A 17,261-nucleotide genomic window follows, 5' to 3' on the forward strand; every position below is an offset into this window, starting at 1 on the left:
CTTTGCCCATGGGTGGAGGAGGAACAGATGTTGAGGCCCCTTTGTCCCTCTTGCGGGAGACGGGCGCGGGCCGTGCCTTCCCCTTCGAACGGGGTGGGACGGGGGGCCGCGATGATCCTCTGTTGGTCCTGGGGGCGGAGCCTGATGCCCCGCGAGCCCTTCCTCTAGCGCCTGTCGGGCCGGAGGAGCGGGCGACCTGGTGAGGAATATGCGGGGGGAGGGCCGGACGGGTCCTAGCCTCGGAAGTAGGGTCGGAGATCCTAGATCTCTGACGCCCCCTCCGTGAGCCCCCCGCATGGTGTCCCGAACGTCTCCCACGCACGGACTGTGGTGGGATCGGCTCGGGGCTAGGTTCGACGTCGTCACGTGGCGGGAGGAGGACCATGTCGTAGCCGGAACCGAGGGACATGAACTCCAAACTCCCAAACATCATGATGGTGCCGCGACGGAGTGGGTGAAATCCGTCTGCCATCCAAGCCTTCCCAGTAGGGACTGGCAAGCGTCACGCAGAAGGCCCCTACGTGGCGCGCCAACTGTCGGCGTCTAGACTCGCAATCTAGGCACTAACAAGTATAAACCTGCGTGACTGACCAAGCTCGGATGGTGATGCAAATGAAACACAGAGGGTTTATACTGGTTCGGGCTAAGAATGCCCTACGTCCAGTGCGGTCGGAATCTCTGTATAACTTTGCACCCAAAGGTGCTTGTAATAGGGGGTACAAGCAGGTTGCGAGAGAGGGCTAAGTCCCAGGTCTCGGCTTAGTGGTAGGCAGAGTGCGAGTTGCTGCTCTGAGAAAGAGTACTCTGTGTGCGAACTTGATCCTCTGGACCTTGTGGACCTTGTGGACCTGTCCGTTGTTGTGAGCCCTGGCTCCCCTTTTATAGCCTCAAGGGAAGACAGGTATTTACATGAGTAGATTTCTTCTGTTGAATGGTGAAGCCACAGTCCTGTCCCTGTTGAAGCTGGTCCGTCTCGTCCTTGAGGGATGGCTGCCAGTATGGTTGCTTCTGTGGAGGGTTACCGAGCCCTGTAGGAGTCGGGGGGGTCGGGTCGGTGATACTGCTGATCGTCCTGTTAATAGTAGGAGAAGACGGCAGACAGTGGCGCTGATTGACCTTCCTCGTCTCCTTTTTTACTGTGAGGCAGTGCGCCACAGTGAAAGAGGTAATGTTGCATAGTGAAAGAGGTAAGGCCACAGTGACCAGGGTGGTTGGAACAGTCGGCACCCTACCCTGCTGCGGTATGGGAGTCATCGCGCTTGTCACTTCGTGGGTATGGGCGCCGTATGGTGGAAGTCTTGTCGACCTGGTGGGGCAGAGAGGGGTCGGGCGAGTCGGAACTTGCGTCCGAGACCCTGAGGGGTCGGGCGAGTCGGAACTTGCGTCCGAGGCCCTGAGGGGTCGGGCGAGTCGGAACTTGCGTCCGAGGCCCTAAGGGGTCGGGCGACTCGGAACTTGCGTCCGAGGCCCTGAGGGGTCGGGCGAGTCGGAACTTGCGTCCGAGGCCCTGAGGGGTCGGGCGAGTCGGAACTTGCGTCCGAGGCCCTGAGGGGTTGGGCGAGTCGGAACTTGTGTCCGTGCCCTAATGATTGCGGTTATTATGCTTTTTGCGTTTTTTCGTTGCTCTGATTTGGGTATCCTTTATTATGGTACCCGACAATATGGAAAATGTCTGTCCTATTAATTTATTTTTCTTTTATTCTTTAATTCGGTTGAAAATTGGTAAATGCGTAAAAGTTCATAGAAAAATCTAAAATTACAAAACAAATTTTATTCAGCTCCACATATGTAGATCCATATAGTAAACAAAAAATATCATAAATTTTAGTATATTTTTTTGTTGGAGATGCTTGCCTATGCTTTTTAGTGTAAAATTAAAGTTGTAGTTATCTTGCTCCAATTATTATAAAATTTTTATGGTAGCCTATTTAATGTGATGCTTGGTTTGTGGTAAAAGTTTTAGCACCATTCATGCATATATCTCACTGATTTACTAATTTACCTAAATTTATGCTTGCTAAATACTACCTCCATCCCAAATTGTAAGTCGTTTGACTTTTTTTACCCCAAGTTTGACCACTCGTCTTATTCAAAAAATTTGTGCAAATATAGTCAAATTTTAAGTCATTATTAAAGAACTTTTATTAATAAACCAATACACAACAAAAAAAGTGATATTTTGTACAAAACTTTGAATAAGACGAGTGGTCAAACTTGATATTAAAAAAGTCAAACGACTTACAATTTGGGATGGATTGAGTAGTTTGCAATCAATTTAAGTATGTAAAAATATAAAAAAGATGTTTCCACTACTTTTGCACGATGTGTTGTTACGTCATACGAACACTTTATAAGTACTACGTATATTTAACTGATATATCATATTTTATATGAATAATAATCTAAACAAAAAACTAAAGCTAGCAACAAAACTTCTCATGTTTTAATATAATACTGAAGTATATTAAGAGATAATACTAGAGTAAAATAAGATTTGCCTAATTTCTATTTTTATTATTAAATAAATATGTCTCTAAACTATATATTATTGTAAATATTAACTATATAATACCGTAGATGTCATGGTTATTAATAAAATAAATTATGAAATTTAAATTTTATAAAAAGGTAAATATAAATATATTGATGTTTTTCTCCCGTTGCATCGCATAAGATTTGCCTAATTTCTATTTTTATTATTAAATAAATATGTCTCCAAGCTATATATTATTATAAATATTAACTATCTAATACCATAGATGTCATGGTTATCAATAAAATAAATTATGGAATTTAAATTTTATAAAAAGAATAAATATAAATAGATTGATGTTTTTCTCTCGTTGCAACGCACGGGCATATTTGCTAGTAATAAACTAACTAGACTTAAAAAATTGTTTTATAAATTACAGACAAACTATATAATTAGTTTTTTATCTATATTTAATAATTTAATGCTCTATGCATGTGCCGTAAGATTCGATGTGACGAAAAATATTTAAAAAATGGTTTTACGAGGAACTAAATTAGGCCATAGGATACTTCCGCCAGATTAAGTATCTCCTTTCCCTAAAAATCTCATATAGGGGATTGACAAATTGTAGAAAAGAAATGTTGCACATGATTGAGAATACTCTTTCTTTTTCATTATGTGGGATCTACATGTCAATGATACCAATCTTTTCTTTCTCCTCTCCCCCCTCCACTTTCTCTCTCGGGGCTTCCAAGCACGCCAGTCTCAGTGAACTATGCATGGCTTAGGCTTTCTCTCTCCCACATGCGCCCTCTCTCTCCCATGGCTTAGGCCTTATTTAGTTCACCTAAAATCTAAAAAAATTCAATTCCCCATCATACAGTTTACTTGTAATTTGCGAGACGAATCTTTTGAGCCTAGTTAGTCTATGATTAAACAATAATTAATAAATACAAACGAGAGTGCTACGGTAGCCAAAAACCAAAAAATTTTCTAAACAAGACCTTAATTAAATGAGGGCAAATCAACCATTTTTGAATAGAGGACCAAACTTTTGTCATGGATCCAAACAAACCCCACGCAGGACTAAAGTCTAGCGACAAAAGTTTAGAGGCTAAACTTTTACCATGGCAAATGGAAACAAAGGAGGTCTACTTAAGACTGGCAGACATATAGCACAACCATAGTTTTGGATTTCAGTGTAAACAAAAATATCAAAGGGGGCCAGTTGGCCGATTTTTGGCCGAAATCTCGCCAATACCGGCCAAATTTCAAAAACTTTAGTCAAAATTTATAAATATTATTTAATACCAGTCAAAACCGGCCGAAACTGGCCAATACCAGAGGGTACCGGTAGGACCGATATTGACCAGTTTTCGCCGATTTTCAGCTGGTATTGAGAACTATGAGCACAACTCAACAACTGAGCATCGATATAACAAATTTGTTACATCACAATTTGTTTGCGGACCAAATGATCATCGATATATCGCCAAAGCAAGTGCAGATCAGATGATGCGAGATTAACCACAGGTCCACAGCCAGTCACAGCATACAATTCTTTCTACAGAGGGTTCACAAAACACTACTTCCTTCCCTTGCCCTTCCTTTTACCCTTTGCAGCACCGCGCTTCTTGTCACCCTTTTTCGCTTTACTCTTGCTCTTGAACGTTCTCTTCTGTGGCTTCTTCTTCACACCTAAACTGTTGTTCTTCTTGGCAAACGAGCTAGGATTCTTGTTGGTGTAGCTCGTTGACACGGGGCCAACAGTTTTTGGGCCCATGTCATCGTCTTCAGGAGTAATTTCACTGGTGGTGACTATGATTCTCGTCCCATCATCTTCGTACGTTTTGGTTTCTGGAAGCACGATCAATTATGAGAATGAGGTTTGACTTCTAGAAACATCATAGTGTGACATGGTAGCATGGCAGGTAGCAACTGTTAGAAATTTAGTTCATGTACTCACCAGACAAAGGTTCGTCATTTTCCATATCCTCACCATCATCGCCGATATCTTCATTTTCTAATCCAGCATCATCATTGTTATCCGATGACAGTACTCTACCATATAGAGCAATCTCCTTCTCTTCTTTCCTCTGTAACAAAATAACAGCACTGAGAAAGACCTAGTGGCAACAACCAAGAAGTGTGCTCATGTAATTACTTTAAACTGTTCATAGACATCCTTATCACCTTTACATGGATATCTGTAATCCTTAGGTAACATTTGGTTATTAGATTGGGGCCGGAATTGGCTCCAAGTAACTATCCCAACCATTCACTTGCCAACCAAACAAAAGCATTAAATTGGTGCCCTCATTTCAATTTCCACATGGATTTGGTTTTGGGACTTGTTCAATTCGGTTCTAACAATTCAGCTAACTAAAAATCATCCAAGCAACATACAATGTCTGAAATCCTTAGGTAGCATTTGGTGCTTAGATTGGAGGGCTGGAACTGGGTCCAAGCAACTATCACGGTCATCCATTTGCCAATCAAACAAAAGCATCGAATCTGTGCCCCATTTCAATTTCCATATGGATTAGTATTTAAGACTCAGTTCAATTCGGTTCTAACAACTTGGAGAACCAAACCAGCCGTTTGTGTTGTCTCATCGCCAAAAAGGAGGGAGAAATGAGCTTTAAGAACTGCATTATGAGCTGCCATCTGCAGGGATCTTCCATTGAACTTACCCATCAGTCCATTGGAGTATATATTAGCAGTCCCCTCAGTCACTACTCCCCTAGCGGTACATATATCGACTGTCAATTACTAGAAGCTTTCTACATTTCAGTATGACAACATAAGCACACCCTCTTTTGGATTTCTTTCTTCCTATTCTCTCCTATTGGACTCGTGACCATTGACATGATGGCATACATTATACAATCCTAGATGAATAATTTATCTACGAAGATGCTACAATCTCTAGGACAAATAGCAAGTGATTGGAAAGAGAAAAAACTACTGTTAATTATTTTTCACTAGGACAAATGGGCAATTTGTTTTTCATCAATACAAGAACTAGCCACCATTCATTTAAAAATCCTGAACCAGGATATCTTTCATGAACCACAGCGTTACAGAATAGAAACTAAACAGCTTTTGTATGTGTGTCAGGGAGAGAACTGTTTCTTACCCTCTTGCGGTCCTGTATTTTCTTCTTCCTCTCCTTCTCCTGCAAAATCTTCTGCGCCTCTTTTCTTCTCTTCTTCTTCCTCTTGTGGAACCCAGTCACGAAATCCCTGCCAAACCAAGATCCCAGTCACGAATTCGTCAAATCCCTTGAACCACAGTACCACAACTATATAATCCGTCGATTGACACAATTCGCAACAAAAATAACCACTATAATCATGTTTTGCAATACGAGTTTCGCGGACATCGCCAACGGAGAGAAGGCAAAGGAGGTAGCCGCACCTGAGCGCTTTCTTGTCGAGCGTAACAGAGAGCGCCTTGTTCTTCAGGGCCCTCTTATTGATATGCTTTGGCACCATCACCGTCGGCATCTGCCCCACCACAACGTCCTCCTCCGACTCTGAAGCCGCCATCTCATCCCCGTATTCCTCCTCTTCCACCGCCTCCTCCTCCCACGCCATGGCTACGGAGCTCTCTCTCTCTCTCTCGGCAGGACGCGCCGCCGCTATGCAGGGTACTCCCGGAAGGGACAGCCACTTAGGTTTGGGAGGTCACGTGCAAACTGCGTGACTGTTTCTCAACCGAGTAATAGAAGAGGAAATTGCGGTTATACCCTCACCGATTTCCCTAAAGCCCTGTTTTGCATCACTTTTCGAGCGACTGCAGCCCTGATTTTTCTAATTTGTTAGGCCATCTGCAAGAGATCTTCATATTTAATATGATGTTTGTCAACTCGTAAATTACTATAAGAAAAAAAAAGTCATCTATAAGACTTTTCTATTCTATCCTAAAAGTTTTTCTCCGTAGTTTTTTCTACGACCTAGTCTCATGTTTTATATCAGGAATTTTGAATTTGTTTTCATACACATTTAAACTTTCCACCAAATCTTTCTCACTTACGTTTTTTTCACCTAGAATCTAGTCTTTCTTCCTGTTTACTAGACGGGTCGAGAAACTTTGAATACGCACTCGGGATAAATTTTTGCGAGATTGGAAAAGATTGGAAGAGAAAATGCTAAACTATTGGAGAGATTTTTTTATTTTGCCAAAATATTAAGGATGGAAAAGCCAAATGACAACCGTTAAAGATGCGTTATAAATTATGCGAAATTCCAGCTAAGAAAGAAGCTCTAGATAGGAGAAGCTATTTTTTACTGTATAAAAGGTGAAACTACCTAAACATAGTTTCTTTGATTTTTTTTTATATGAAATTGGTTGTAACAGAGTCCTTCCAAATAAGACCTTGCTCAACAAGAAATCGACAAATATATTTAAAAATACATGTTTGCCTCATAATATGGTTTAATTTCGAATACAAACATTCATGTATCGAGTTAAAATTCTAACTAGAAAATTCCATCTTTGCCATATAGGCTAATGAGATTAGGTGTGAAAAGGATCTAAACATATCACAAGTTCACAACCAGAGTACCAAGGGACAACAACATCTAATCTAATTATGCGAAAACTACAACAAGAATGCAAGGTCCAGCATCGGTCCGAATACAGATAACATGCCACCCCATGCGAGCATGAATACACTTCAATTTCACTCTCACGTAGCAAAAGCAACTGAAAATCTAAGCAAGCATGGACCGTATCACTTCTTCTTAACATCATCCCAAGCCGATTGGAGCCATGCAATTCGAGCATTAGGATCATCAATGCATCTAAAAGCTACACGTCAAGCTGGTGACCTAAACAACTCCATAGCTACACAGAACAACTCAGACTCTTTATACACACCGTCCTCTTCTACAAGTTGGAGCAATTCTGCCACCTCTTCTTGCTCACGCTCCACCTCTTGCTCACGCTCCATGGAACTGCTTTCATTACTACTACTCTCAACTTCTCAAGCATTTCAAGCACGCTCTCGCATATATGTTTGAGGTAGTACTCTATGCTCTTAGTCTTCTTAGTTGGTCGGCTCTCACATAATAATTAATTACACACTTTACCCATAATTTACGAGATGAATCTTTTGAGTCTAGTCAATAATTGTTAAATACAAATTAAAGTGCTACAATACCTAAAAACTTTTCACCCTGGAAACTAAACAAGCCTTAGTTGTTGGGGTGAAAAGTTTTTAGGTACTGCAACACTTTCGTTTGTATTTAACAATTATTGTCCAACTATGAACTTACTAGGCTCAAAAGATTTGTCTCGCAAATTGCAGGGAAATTGTGCAATTAGTTATTTTTTCATCTATATTTAGTGCTCCATGCATGTGCCGCAAGATTTCATATGACGAGAAATCTTGAAAAGTTTTTGGCTTTTGGGTGGAACTAAACAAGACCTAAGGACGCTTTTGGTGCTTGGTCAGACTTGAACTAGACCTAGCAGATATGCAGATTTGGCACGTTTGGTTTCTTGCTCCACCCCCTCGGTCAGGTTCCACGCATGTAAAGATGCCCTCTCTCAGCTAGGCTCTCAAGGAACATGAAAATCGGTCGTTTCCAGGAGCCAGGCTCTAATAGTGCATGGCACGAGCGCTAGCCATGCGCATGAACGAATGTGTAGACACAAGAAATTACTTTTGCCCTAGATGTGAAGGGAACCAAACAATATCTGAAGCGAGCCTACATGCATGCATACGAGAACCAAACAAGTCATTCTCTCACCTGACGAGCCTAGCCAGAGTGTCCGGCATGCGAACTAGGCCGTGGCCATCCACAAACCAAACACACCCTAAAAGTTTGCCACACTATGTTTGCCACCAAACCATCTCGCCACAGAATTTCTTCACAAAGTGTGGTGGGGCAGCTGCACAGCCTATTCGCCTTAACTCATCTACTGAATCTTTCAAACATTCAATAGTATTTTTTCTCATAAAAAATCAGCAAACTGTACTTTGTCTTGCTAGTTAGTTTTTTGTTTACTATATTTTTTTTCTTTCTTAACTAGAGAATAATTTGCGATACGAATCTTTTGAGCTTAATTAGTCTATGATTGAATAAAAATTATCAAATAAAACGAAAATATTATAATACCAGTTAAACTTTAACACCCCAACCAAACATCTTAAAGTTTGGTTGGGTTGGGTTAAAGCGAGTTGTCATGGCCTTCGGAGGTGGGGTAGACGTTGACTGCGGTTCTCTATTGGTGGGTGAGGATACCGGGTTAGTGTCAATGAGGTGGCAATGTGGGTGTTGGCGTCTCTATGGAGAATAAGATTCTTTCAGTCTCTACCCCAACTCATCGGGCCTTATTTAATTTCAAAAAAAATTTAGTTTTCGATACTGTAACACATTCGTTTTTATTTGACAAATATTATCTAAAGTGCTATAGTGTCAAATAAAGCCTTAGATGAAAGTGCTATAGTTGCTCTATGACCGGACGTTGCCTTATTTAGATGCGAAAATATGTTGGATTTCGCTACTGTAGCACTTTCGTTTGTTTGTGGTAAATATTATCCAATAATAGACTAACTAGGGTCAAAAGATTCGTCTCATGATTTACAGCCAAACTGTATAATTAATTTTTGTTTTCGTCTATATTCAATGCTTCATGCATGTGCTGCAAGATTCAATGTGACGTGAAATCTTGAAAACTTTTTAGTTTTCGGGGTGAACTAAACAAGGCCTAAAACAATATACCCTTTGGGATAGCAGAGCACACAATAGAATGAAAAATTGCCTTGTTTTGAAATCGTCTTTTGCCATTTCTTTTCTGATCCTCATTCTGTGCGGTAAGCCGTGGTTTGCACTGTTGTAACTGTTTTGCTATCCTTCTAATGAAAACGTCCTTGTTAAGCACGGTCGTGAATGAAAACGCAGTCACGGGCAAAAGAAACGGCCCGGGTGTCGACTAACATCTTGTTTAGTTCAGGTGCTAAAAAATTTCAAAATTCCCCGTCACATAGAATCTTATGGCGCATGCATAGAGTATTAAATATAGACAAAAATAAAAACTAATTATACAGTTTATTTGTAATTTATGAGACAAATCTTTTGATTCTTAGTTCATGATTGGACAATATTTGTCAAATACAAACGAAAGTGCTACAGTATACGAAGTCAAAAATTTTTATGAATTGAACAAGGCCTTAGTTACCAAAAAAAGAATATAAATTTTTTCAGATTTCCCGTCACATCAAATCTTGCGGTACATGAATGAAATATTAAATATAGGTAAAAAAGATAACTAATTACACAGTTTGCATGTAATTTGCGAGACGAATCTTTTGAGCCTAGTTAGCCTATGATGAATAATATTTGTCAAATACAAACAAAATTGCTACTGTTCACATTTTGCAAAAAAATTTGCAACACTGTAGCCAAACCTGCGGCAAGTTATGAACACGATTCAAACAGCAGCCTAATGTCAGCGAGCTAAGGAAGTGAACCAAACACGCCGGTTTGTTCTATACTAAGCTCTAACGCCGAATTGATGGTGCTCACTGCTCAGAACTACATAGATAACTTTCGGACTGGGTAATAAAGCAAAACATGACAGCAGCCAGGCATTTTTCTTCAAGTCTTCAAGACAAAGACATGGGGCGTGGTTCACTCTTCCATGGCTTGCTACTTTGCAAGCATGACCCAGCGTTGGCAGAGTCTTGGTGAATTTCTCCTTCATCCGCCGTGTCCATGGAAAGCAAAGGCAAAACATACCCGGCTGAACGAAGCGGCAAGGTAAGTGGTGTTATCAGCGTGTAGTGTAGCAGAGCAGAGCTCTTGTTTAGAACTTTGTCGGAGTGCTGAACGTTGGAAGAACTGATGTTTATACGTTAAGGCCTTGTTTAGTTCCAAAATTTTTGGCAAAATGAGCCCTGTAGCAATTTCGTTTGTATTTGACAAATATTGTTCAATCACGGACTAACTAGGCTCAAAAGATTCGTCTCGTCAATTCCGACTAAACTGTGCAATTAGTTTTTATTTTTATCTATATTTAATACTCCATGCATACGTCTAAAGATTCGATGTGACGGGAAATCTGAAAAATTTTGCAAAATTTTTAGGGAACTAAACAAGGCTTTAGAGAAAAACAAAGATTTTTCTCCATTTGACTCGCCAGTAGCACACAGCTTCATTTGACTTGAATAACAGATAGATACCAATGCCATCGTGGCTTCCGTTAGTTGCTTAGAATATACAACTAGGGCCTTGTTTAGTTTCCAAAAATTTTGCAAAACTTTTCAGATTACCTATCACATCGAGTCTATATGCATAGAGTATTAAATATAGATTAAAATAAAAACTAATTACACAGTTTAGTCGGAATTGACGAGACGAATATTTTAAGCCTAGTTAGTCTATAATTAGACAATATTTGTCAAATACAAACGAAAGTGCTACTATTCACATTTTGCAAAAAATTTTGAAAGTAAACAAGGCCTAGCTTTGCTTCACAGAGTCAAAACTCGGAGCAGCAGCAACAAAAGACAGCACTCAACCGAAGAGTGCGTGCTATAGCCTGTATGATCGAACCTATCCACAATATATTTCAGGTCTCATGAGATCATCACCCATCCAACTTGCACCAAGAAGAATGATAGGATAGCACTAGCACATCAGAGTGGACCAGTGAATTCGTCAGAGGAAAGCAACATGCACACAAGATCAGAGGAAAAAGAACAGTAGAAGAGCTAGTTGTAACTCGTAACATTAGACTGCCTGCCATTGCACAACATCACACATTTTACTTACAAAAGGTGCATCCTTGATCCTAACACTGGGACTCCACCTTCACCCTCTTCCATTTTTGCGGGGTTTCCCTAGTAGACCTAGACACACCAGAGGACTGAACACAACTTAGAGAGCAGCAGCAGTGAACTACCAGACCAGCTGCGTTTTGTTATATTTTTTGTCATTTTTTTTACTTGCTTGCTATACACAGAAGGAACTTCTAAAGTTGTACTACTACTCATCACTACTCGAACCCACCACCAGTACTTGACTTGAAACTTTGTTGAAAGAGCAGAGCAGACCGCAACGGCAGCAGCCAGGGAGCAGAGGCTGGAAGAGGGGCAGCAGCCTTGCTGAGTTCCCCATGCGATGCGAACCTAGCGAGGCTGGTGGATCACGCGGGGGGCGCTGCTCTTGGGGCTGCCGGCGTACTTGGTCGGCTTCTCGGAGTGCCTGGGCTTCTCCCGGAACCCACGCGGGGCGTCGCCGCCCTTCGGGGAGGTCAGGTTCAGCGCCTTGAGCACCTCATCTGGCGGAGGAAAAAAAAACACACCAACGTTCACACATGAGCTCACTGCGATTCGTCTTCAAGGCAAATCTAGAATCGGAGCGAGAGAGAGAGGTAGATCCGTACCTGTCTTGAGGACGGCGGCGGCGGGCGCTGGGTCGACGGCGGCGGGGGCCTGCTCGAGCTGGTCGTCGTAGAAGAGGTCCTCTTCGTCGGGCAGCAGGCCAGCCGCGTCGAGCTGCTCGGCCATCTCGTCCAGGTGGGCGTGCTCGCGGGACCAGTGGTCGCGGAACCAGGCGGTGGTGGTGATGAGGTCCCACCACTGCGGCGAGAAGTCCTCCACCTGCAGCAGCGCCGCCGGGATGAAGAGCGGCGCGTCCGGGTTCAGCGACGACGACGACGAGACCGCCACGGCGCTCATGGTTCACCTGACGATAATTACAGCAGTTCAGATCAGATCTACGCATATATCAGATCACAGAGGACATCGGGAAACCCGAGCAAATTCTGGCTCTCGGCATAGGGTTCGACAGAAAGGAACCCACGAGCTCTCCTGGTGGATGGATGGATGGATTCGAATTCGACCACCAGGGAAACGAAAAAAAAAACCCGCAGATCTAGAACCGCACGGACCGTGACAGACGACGACGATCTAGGCGCGAACGGCGACGCCAGGCTACAGATCTGCGATAGGAGGGCGGATGGTTCGTTCCCAGCGCTCACCTTGCGGTTCCTGGAGGGACGAGTCTGATGTGGCTGGCGGAGCCGCGGAGGACCTCGGCGACGGACGGGAAGGGGGGGGGACGAAAACGAAATATCAGAGTGAGGAGGGGGCCAGTGTGGGCGACCAGCGAGTGAGAGAGCTTCTGATGCCCAGTGGACTCGGCGAGGAGTCGGATTTATAGGAGGGACGGCACGCGGACGCGGAGCCAGCGACCGAGCGAACCTTCCCGCCTGCTGCTGCTGGGCCGGACTGGAAAACGTGTCGCCGTAAGGCAGCTTCCGGCCCTGTGATGGGCCGTCCGTGCGCGTCGGTGCCCAGCAAAAACATGTCCGCTTGTTAAAAAATCAAAATCGAAAATACTATTTACTAATTTATTATAAAAGAAAAATATTATTAATTAGTAAAAAATATGTTTTATAAGATAAGCGAACAAACTCGACTATTTGTTCAAATCTTCGAATGAAAAAAAAATACAGGCACAGCCGCACAGCACTCTCCGTTACTCTCTTGTCACTTCCATGTCCGAGAAGGGTCACTAGATAGCATGGTTTTAAATAGTCTGTGTTTTGCTGTGGTTCTTTATAGGACCTATCGTCACACGAATTATGATCTGTTTCTTGTTATTGTTAATAGTATTTTTTAGCTTCGCTAACCTCGCGATTTGGTTTAACAGCGATACAACCGAGTTATATCTTTAGTCTAGCGTACTCTGATCTATGTCTCTCATTTCATTTGTATTATTTACTTATATACTAAGTTATTGGATAATTATTGTACTATAAAATATTGAATGCTGATCACAGCGGTGAGTACATTTGTTGACATGATGAATATTAAGCAGTGAACTTGGAAACATATTCTTATAGATCTTGTACGTGTGTTTGAGTATTTGTGTTCTAAAATTTTACATGCTTAGATGTTTTTGTGCATAAGTTTTAGTTTCATGTTTAAAAAAATCTAAATGAACTAGCTTTTGTATTGTAGTCTTTTTAATGTTTTTTGAAGGAGGTTGTCATCAAATGTCTTATCCCACTATTTAAAACATTGTTCAAAAGAAATTATTATGATATGTCGTCTCCTCGTAATAACAATACACCCCATCTTTAGATAAGCCATTATTTTAAGTTTCACCATACGTAGGACGAATCTAGAAAAATATTTAAGAGGGCTCCATGGGTCTGACGGTCGTAGGGGGACTGGAGCCCCGGCAGCTCCACTGTTGGCTCCGTGCCCGCATAAATATAAAAAAATACATTAATATTTATAGTGCATAATTAGTATTATTAGGTTAATAATGAAATATACTTTTATAGTAATTATTATAGAAGATACAGATATTTTTATTATTTTTATAAGGTAATTAACTTTTGAAAAATTAGACTCCTCGGAGGTGTGACTATTTTAGGATGAATGAAGTACTCGTGGGCCCTTGACAAAGGCCATATGAGCAAGAAAGAATATTAGTGATGCAATATGCAAAACAGCAATAGTGGAACCCATGCATTTTTTTTTTCCGTTTGAAACACAATGATGATAATAAAGATGCACAAGTTGGTTCGTGTGACACCCATCTCACTCAATCGATGGGTTGTTTTCCTGCCTGATTCATGATCGCTTGCAAGCGTACTGGATCACACTGATAAAGCAAGCTGATGGGGCCCGCCGCCGGCCCATCACGTCAATCATAGTTAGGGCGTGATAATAATTCAGACGATAATAACGGGAGCATTATTTGTTCACAGGGGTTACGTGGCCAACAAAATGGGCCACCGTCGAGACGCCAATCATGGAGGAGAGGACGACCCATCCATCCTTCCATAGATTTTACACACAAAAAGAAAAAAAAGACGGCTCTCCTCCGGCTGGCTTTGCGTTTTATACCGACACGCCGTGCTGGGACACGACCTTAAAATAACTTATAAATTATAATACACTCCTACATGGAGTTCTCCGTAGTAATCAGTTTCTGATTTCATTTCTTTACTTGCTCCGTCGATCTTGTCGGCGCTTTCGGTCCGGACTTAGTAGTATGTTATTGTTGCACGTTTACAACCGTCTTAGCTTGAGTGTCGAATCTGTGAGTCATTCAGCAATATTTTTTTCTCGTAACAAATCAGTCAGTAGTAATTTCTGTCATGGTTTATCAGCTAAACGAAACTTTATCCTGTTGAGGATGTAGTAGAGCATGGGCTACAAATAAACCACTACTTTAGCATTTTTCTTCTACCTTGTTTCTAGTGGTCGTGCAAAGGCATATTTTTTATCGAGAGGAAAAGAGAATTACAACATTCACAATGTAAGCCTAGGTTTGTCGACACCAACAAAATCCCTACAGAACTAGTTTCATAGCGATCAAATAAAGTTAATTCACAATTAAGTAATTATATATATAAATAATTTGTGACCGGGCAACTGTCAAATCTAAGATAAGCAACGAACACAGCGATACAAGTACATCTAAAGGCAAAACCTCTAGACAACGAAGACCTCCATATAGCTCTCCTGTTGAAGCGAGCATAACAGTCACATTTGTCATCACCTTAAACCATGAACTGTGCAACCACATGAGGAACAAGACCGATCCTTGTCTATGAGTACATTTATGCAATTCATCTTTTCCATTAGAGGTCCGACTAGGAAGTGATAATGCTGGAGCGAAGGGAACTATATTAAAATCACCTTCGACAACTAAACTTCTAGGAGGCCAATTATCTCCCACACTAGTAAGTCCATCTACCACAAAAGCTGACCATGACTGCCATAAAAAATGGAAAGGTAAAAAATATTAACGAAGACATCTATGACGAAGGTGACAGAGTCCAACATGTTCCACAAATTGGCAAAGGGCCATGAAACAAGCATCGAAAATGGCCTTTAGTAGCGAGGCATGGAACAACAACTAAGGGCCTGTTTGGTTCCCTTCCCAAACCAGCCTGGTTCGCACCAACCTGGCCAGGCTAAACTTGGCCAGCCCCAACGCATGCAACCATATGTTGTTTGGCTGCCTGTTTAAATAGAACTAGGCCACACGGAGAATTTGTTTGGTTCATAGGATGCACCAGCAAAGTTGCATGCGGGAAGGCAAAAATCGGCCACGAGCGCACGTCGGCGGCATCAACCGAGCCAGGCTCGATGGAAACGAACCTCAGCTGCGTTCCTGCTCAGCCTGGCCCGAAGGGAATCTTTGCATCTGTTCAGCCTGGCTCCAGGTGCAATCCAGGACACCAAACACGTGAAATCTGCATGAGATGGGCCAGGCCGGTGCTGCTGCAGCGTACCAAACACGCCCCAAAGGATTCTTGTCACCTCTCAAGGCCAAGCAATGGTGACATCGGATCATTAAAAAGCAAAAAACTCATCGTCAAAGAGATTTCTCCTATCTCACACCAACTCGAGATGGAACATCACATCCTTTGTGACTCCTAGTTGAATTGTATGCAATAGAGGCTCCTTGAGCTTTGAGGATAAGAGGGAGAAATAGGAATTACTTGAAATAGTAATGACAACAGCTACTGACCCGTCATTTTGGTGTTAGTGATTGAACAACCCAAACCATCTTGAATCAACACAATTAGGGTGGAGTAGCTGGCGCCATTAGAAGAACCACCTCAACCTCCTATATGGGAAAACGACCATCAACAATAAGTTATAAGTAGCAGATGTGGATCTGGTCCTATAAGAACTCACATCTGGTCCTATAAGAACTCAATGAGCTCGAGCTCATCACCGATTAGCGATATGTGAATGTCAGCCATTCATATCCAAAGAATATTCTCAATTACTACTAACTAAATGCTGACTGGGGGATATATTAAGAACCATTATGTTGTCTTCATAAAGAACCACTCTGCCACCTACAATAACACCAGGGGTGCAAGTAGGCTACAACTAGTCACTATCAGCCAACCGAAGGACAAAGGAGAAAGGCGACCATGAGTGGCTAGGATTGGCCATGTTGTGGCCAAGCGCCGGCTAACATAGAAGCAAAGGTTTTACCTTTAGGTGAAGTCATGTTGGTTGAAGGTGTGGAGATTGGTTTCTCGCATGTGAGGGAGAGCGATTGGGTGCGCAAGGAGACCATAGGTATATGACAAGTTGATATGTGGGTTTTGAAAGCGTGCAAAATTTGAAAGTCATGAGTGTAAATTAGTGTAGAGCCACTTTTTTCAGTCATACCAAAAACTGATTTTTGAAGGAGTTTTCAGGAGTTGTTATCACCGGTCTGAACATTATAGTTTCTTCTTCTGATCTAATTAAATCTCCATGTCTCAAATGTACCATAAGTTCAATTTATGTCTAACTTAATCATTTTACAAGTTATATATGATCTATAATTACATCCATCATACAAGTTCTGTGCTTGTGGTATATTTTACTCTTTTTTCTTTAAAAGGAAGCTGGAGGCCAATGAAAATACAGATCGATCAAGGAAGCAAAGAAAGAACGAAATATGAGGCTTGTTTAGTTCCCAAAAAATTTTACAAAAAGTTTCAAATTCTCTGTCACATCGAATCTTGTGATACATGTATGAAAGCATTAAATATAAATAAAAATAATAACTAACTGCACAGTTTTTCTATAATTTGCGAGATAAATATTTTGAGCCTAGTTAATCTATAATTGGACAATATTTATCAAATACAAACGAAAGTGCTACTATTCATATGTTGTAAAAAAAAATTGGAAGTAAACAAGACCTGAGACGAGAAGACATTGAACAGCTTGACGGGCCGGCCATGACAAACCTGGGCCAAGAATAAACAGGCCCTATAGTGTAGTAGGGTCTAAAGG

General features: G+C 41.8%; 2 protein-coding genes across 2 annotated transcripts; both read right to left on the minus strand.

Moving 5' to 3' along the window:
- LOC8082286 (ribosomal RNA-processing protein 17) lies at window positions 3,882-6,189 on the minus strand. Its single transcript, XM_002467809.2, has 4 exons — window positions 5,894-6,189; window positions 5,613-5,718; window positions 4,440-4,569; window positions 3,882-4,330 (listed from the first exon to the last, which is right to left on the minus strand). The coding sequence occupies exons 1-4, from the start codon at window positions 6,070-6,072 to the stop codon at window positions 4,059-4,061; spliced, it is 687 nt and encodes a 228-aa protein (XP_002467854.1). The 5' UTR covers window positions 6,073-6,189; the 3' UTR covers window positions 3,882-4,058.
- LOC110431599 (protein EARLY RESPONSIVE TO DEHYDRATION 15-like) lies at window positions 11,178-12,629 on the minus strand. Its single transcript, XM_021450723.1, has 3 exons — window positions 12,470-12,629; window positions 11,873-12,174; window positions 11,178-11,767 (listed from the first exon to the last, which is right to left on the minus strand). The coding sequence occupies exons 2-3, from the start codon at window positions 12,165-12,167 to the stop codon at window positions 11,616-11,618; spliced, it is 447 nt and encodes a 148-aa protein (XP_021306398.1). The 5' UTR covers window positions 12,168-12,174; window positions 12,470-12,629; the 3' UTR covers window positions 11,178-11,615.

Source organism: Sorghum bicolor, chromosome 1, assembly GCF_000003195.3.
Source record: "Sorghum bicolor cultivar BTx623 chromosome 1, Sorghum_bicolor_NCBIv3, whole genome shotgun sequence".
NCBI classification, from domain to species: Eukaryota; Viridiplantae; Streptophyta; class Magnoliopsida; order Poales; family Poaceae; genus Sorghum; species Sorghum bicolor.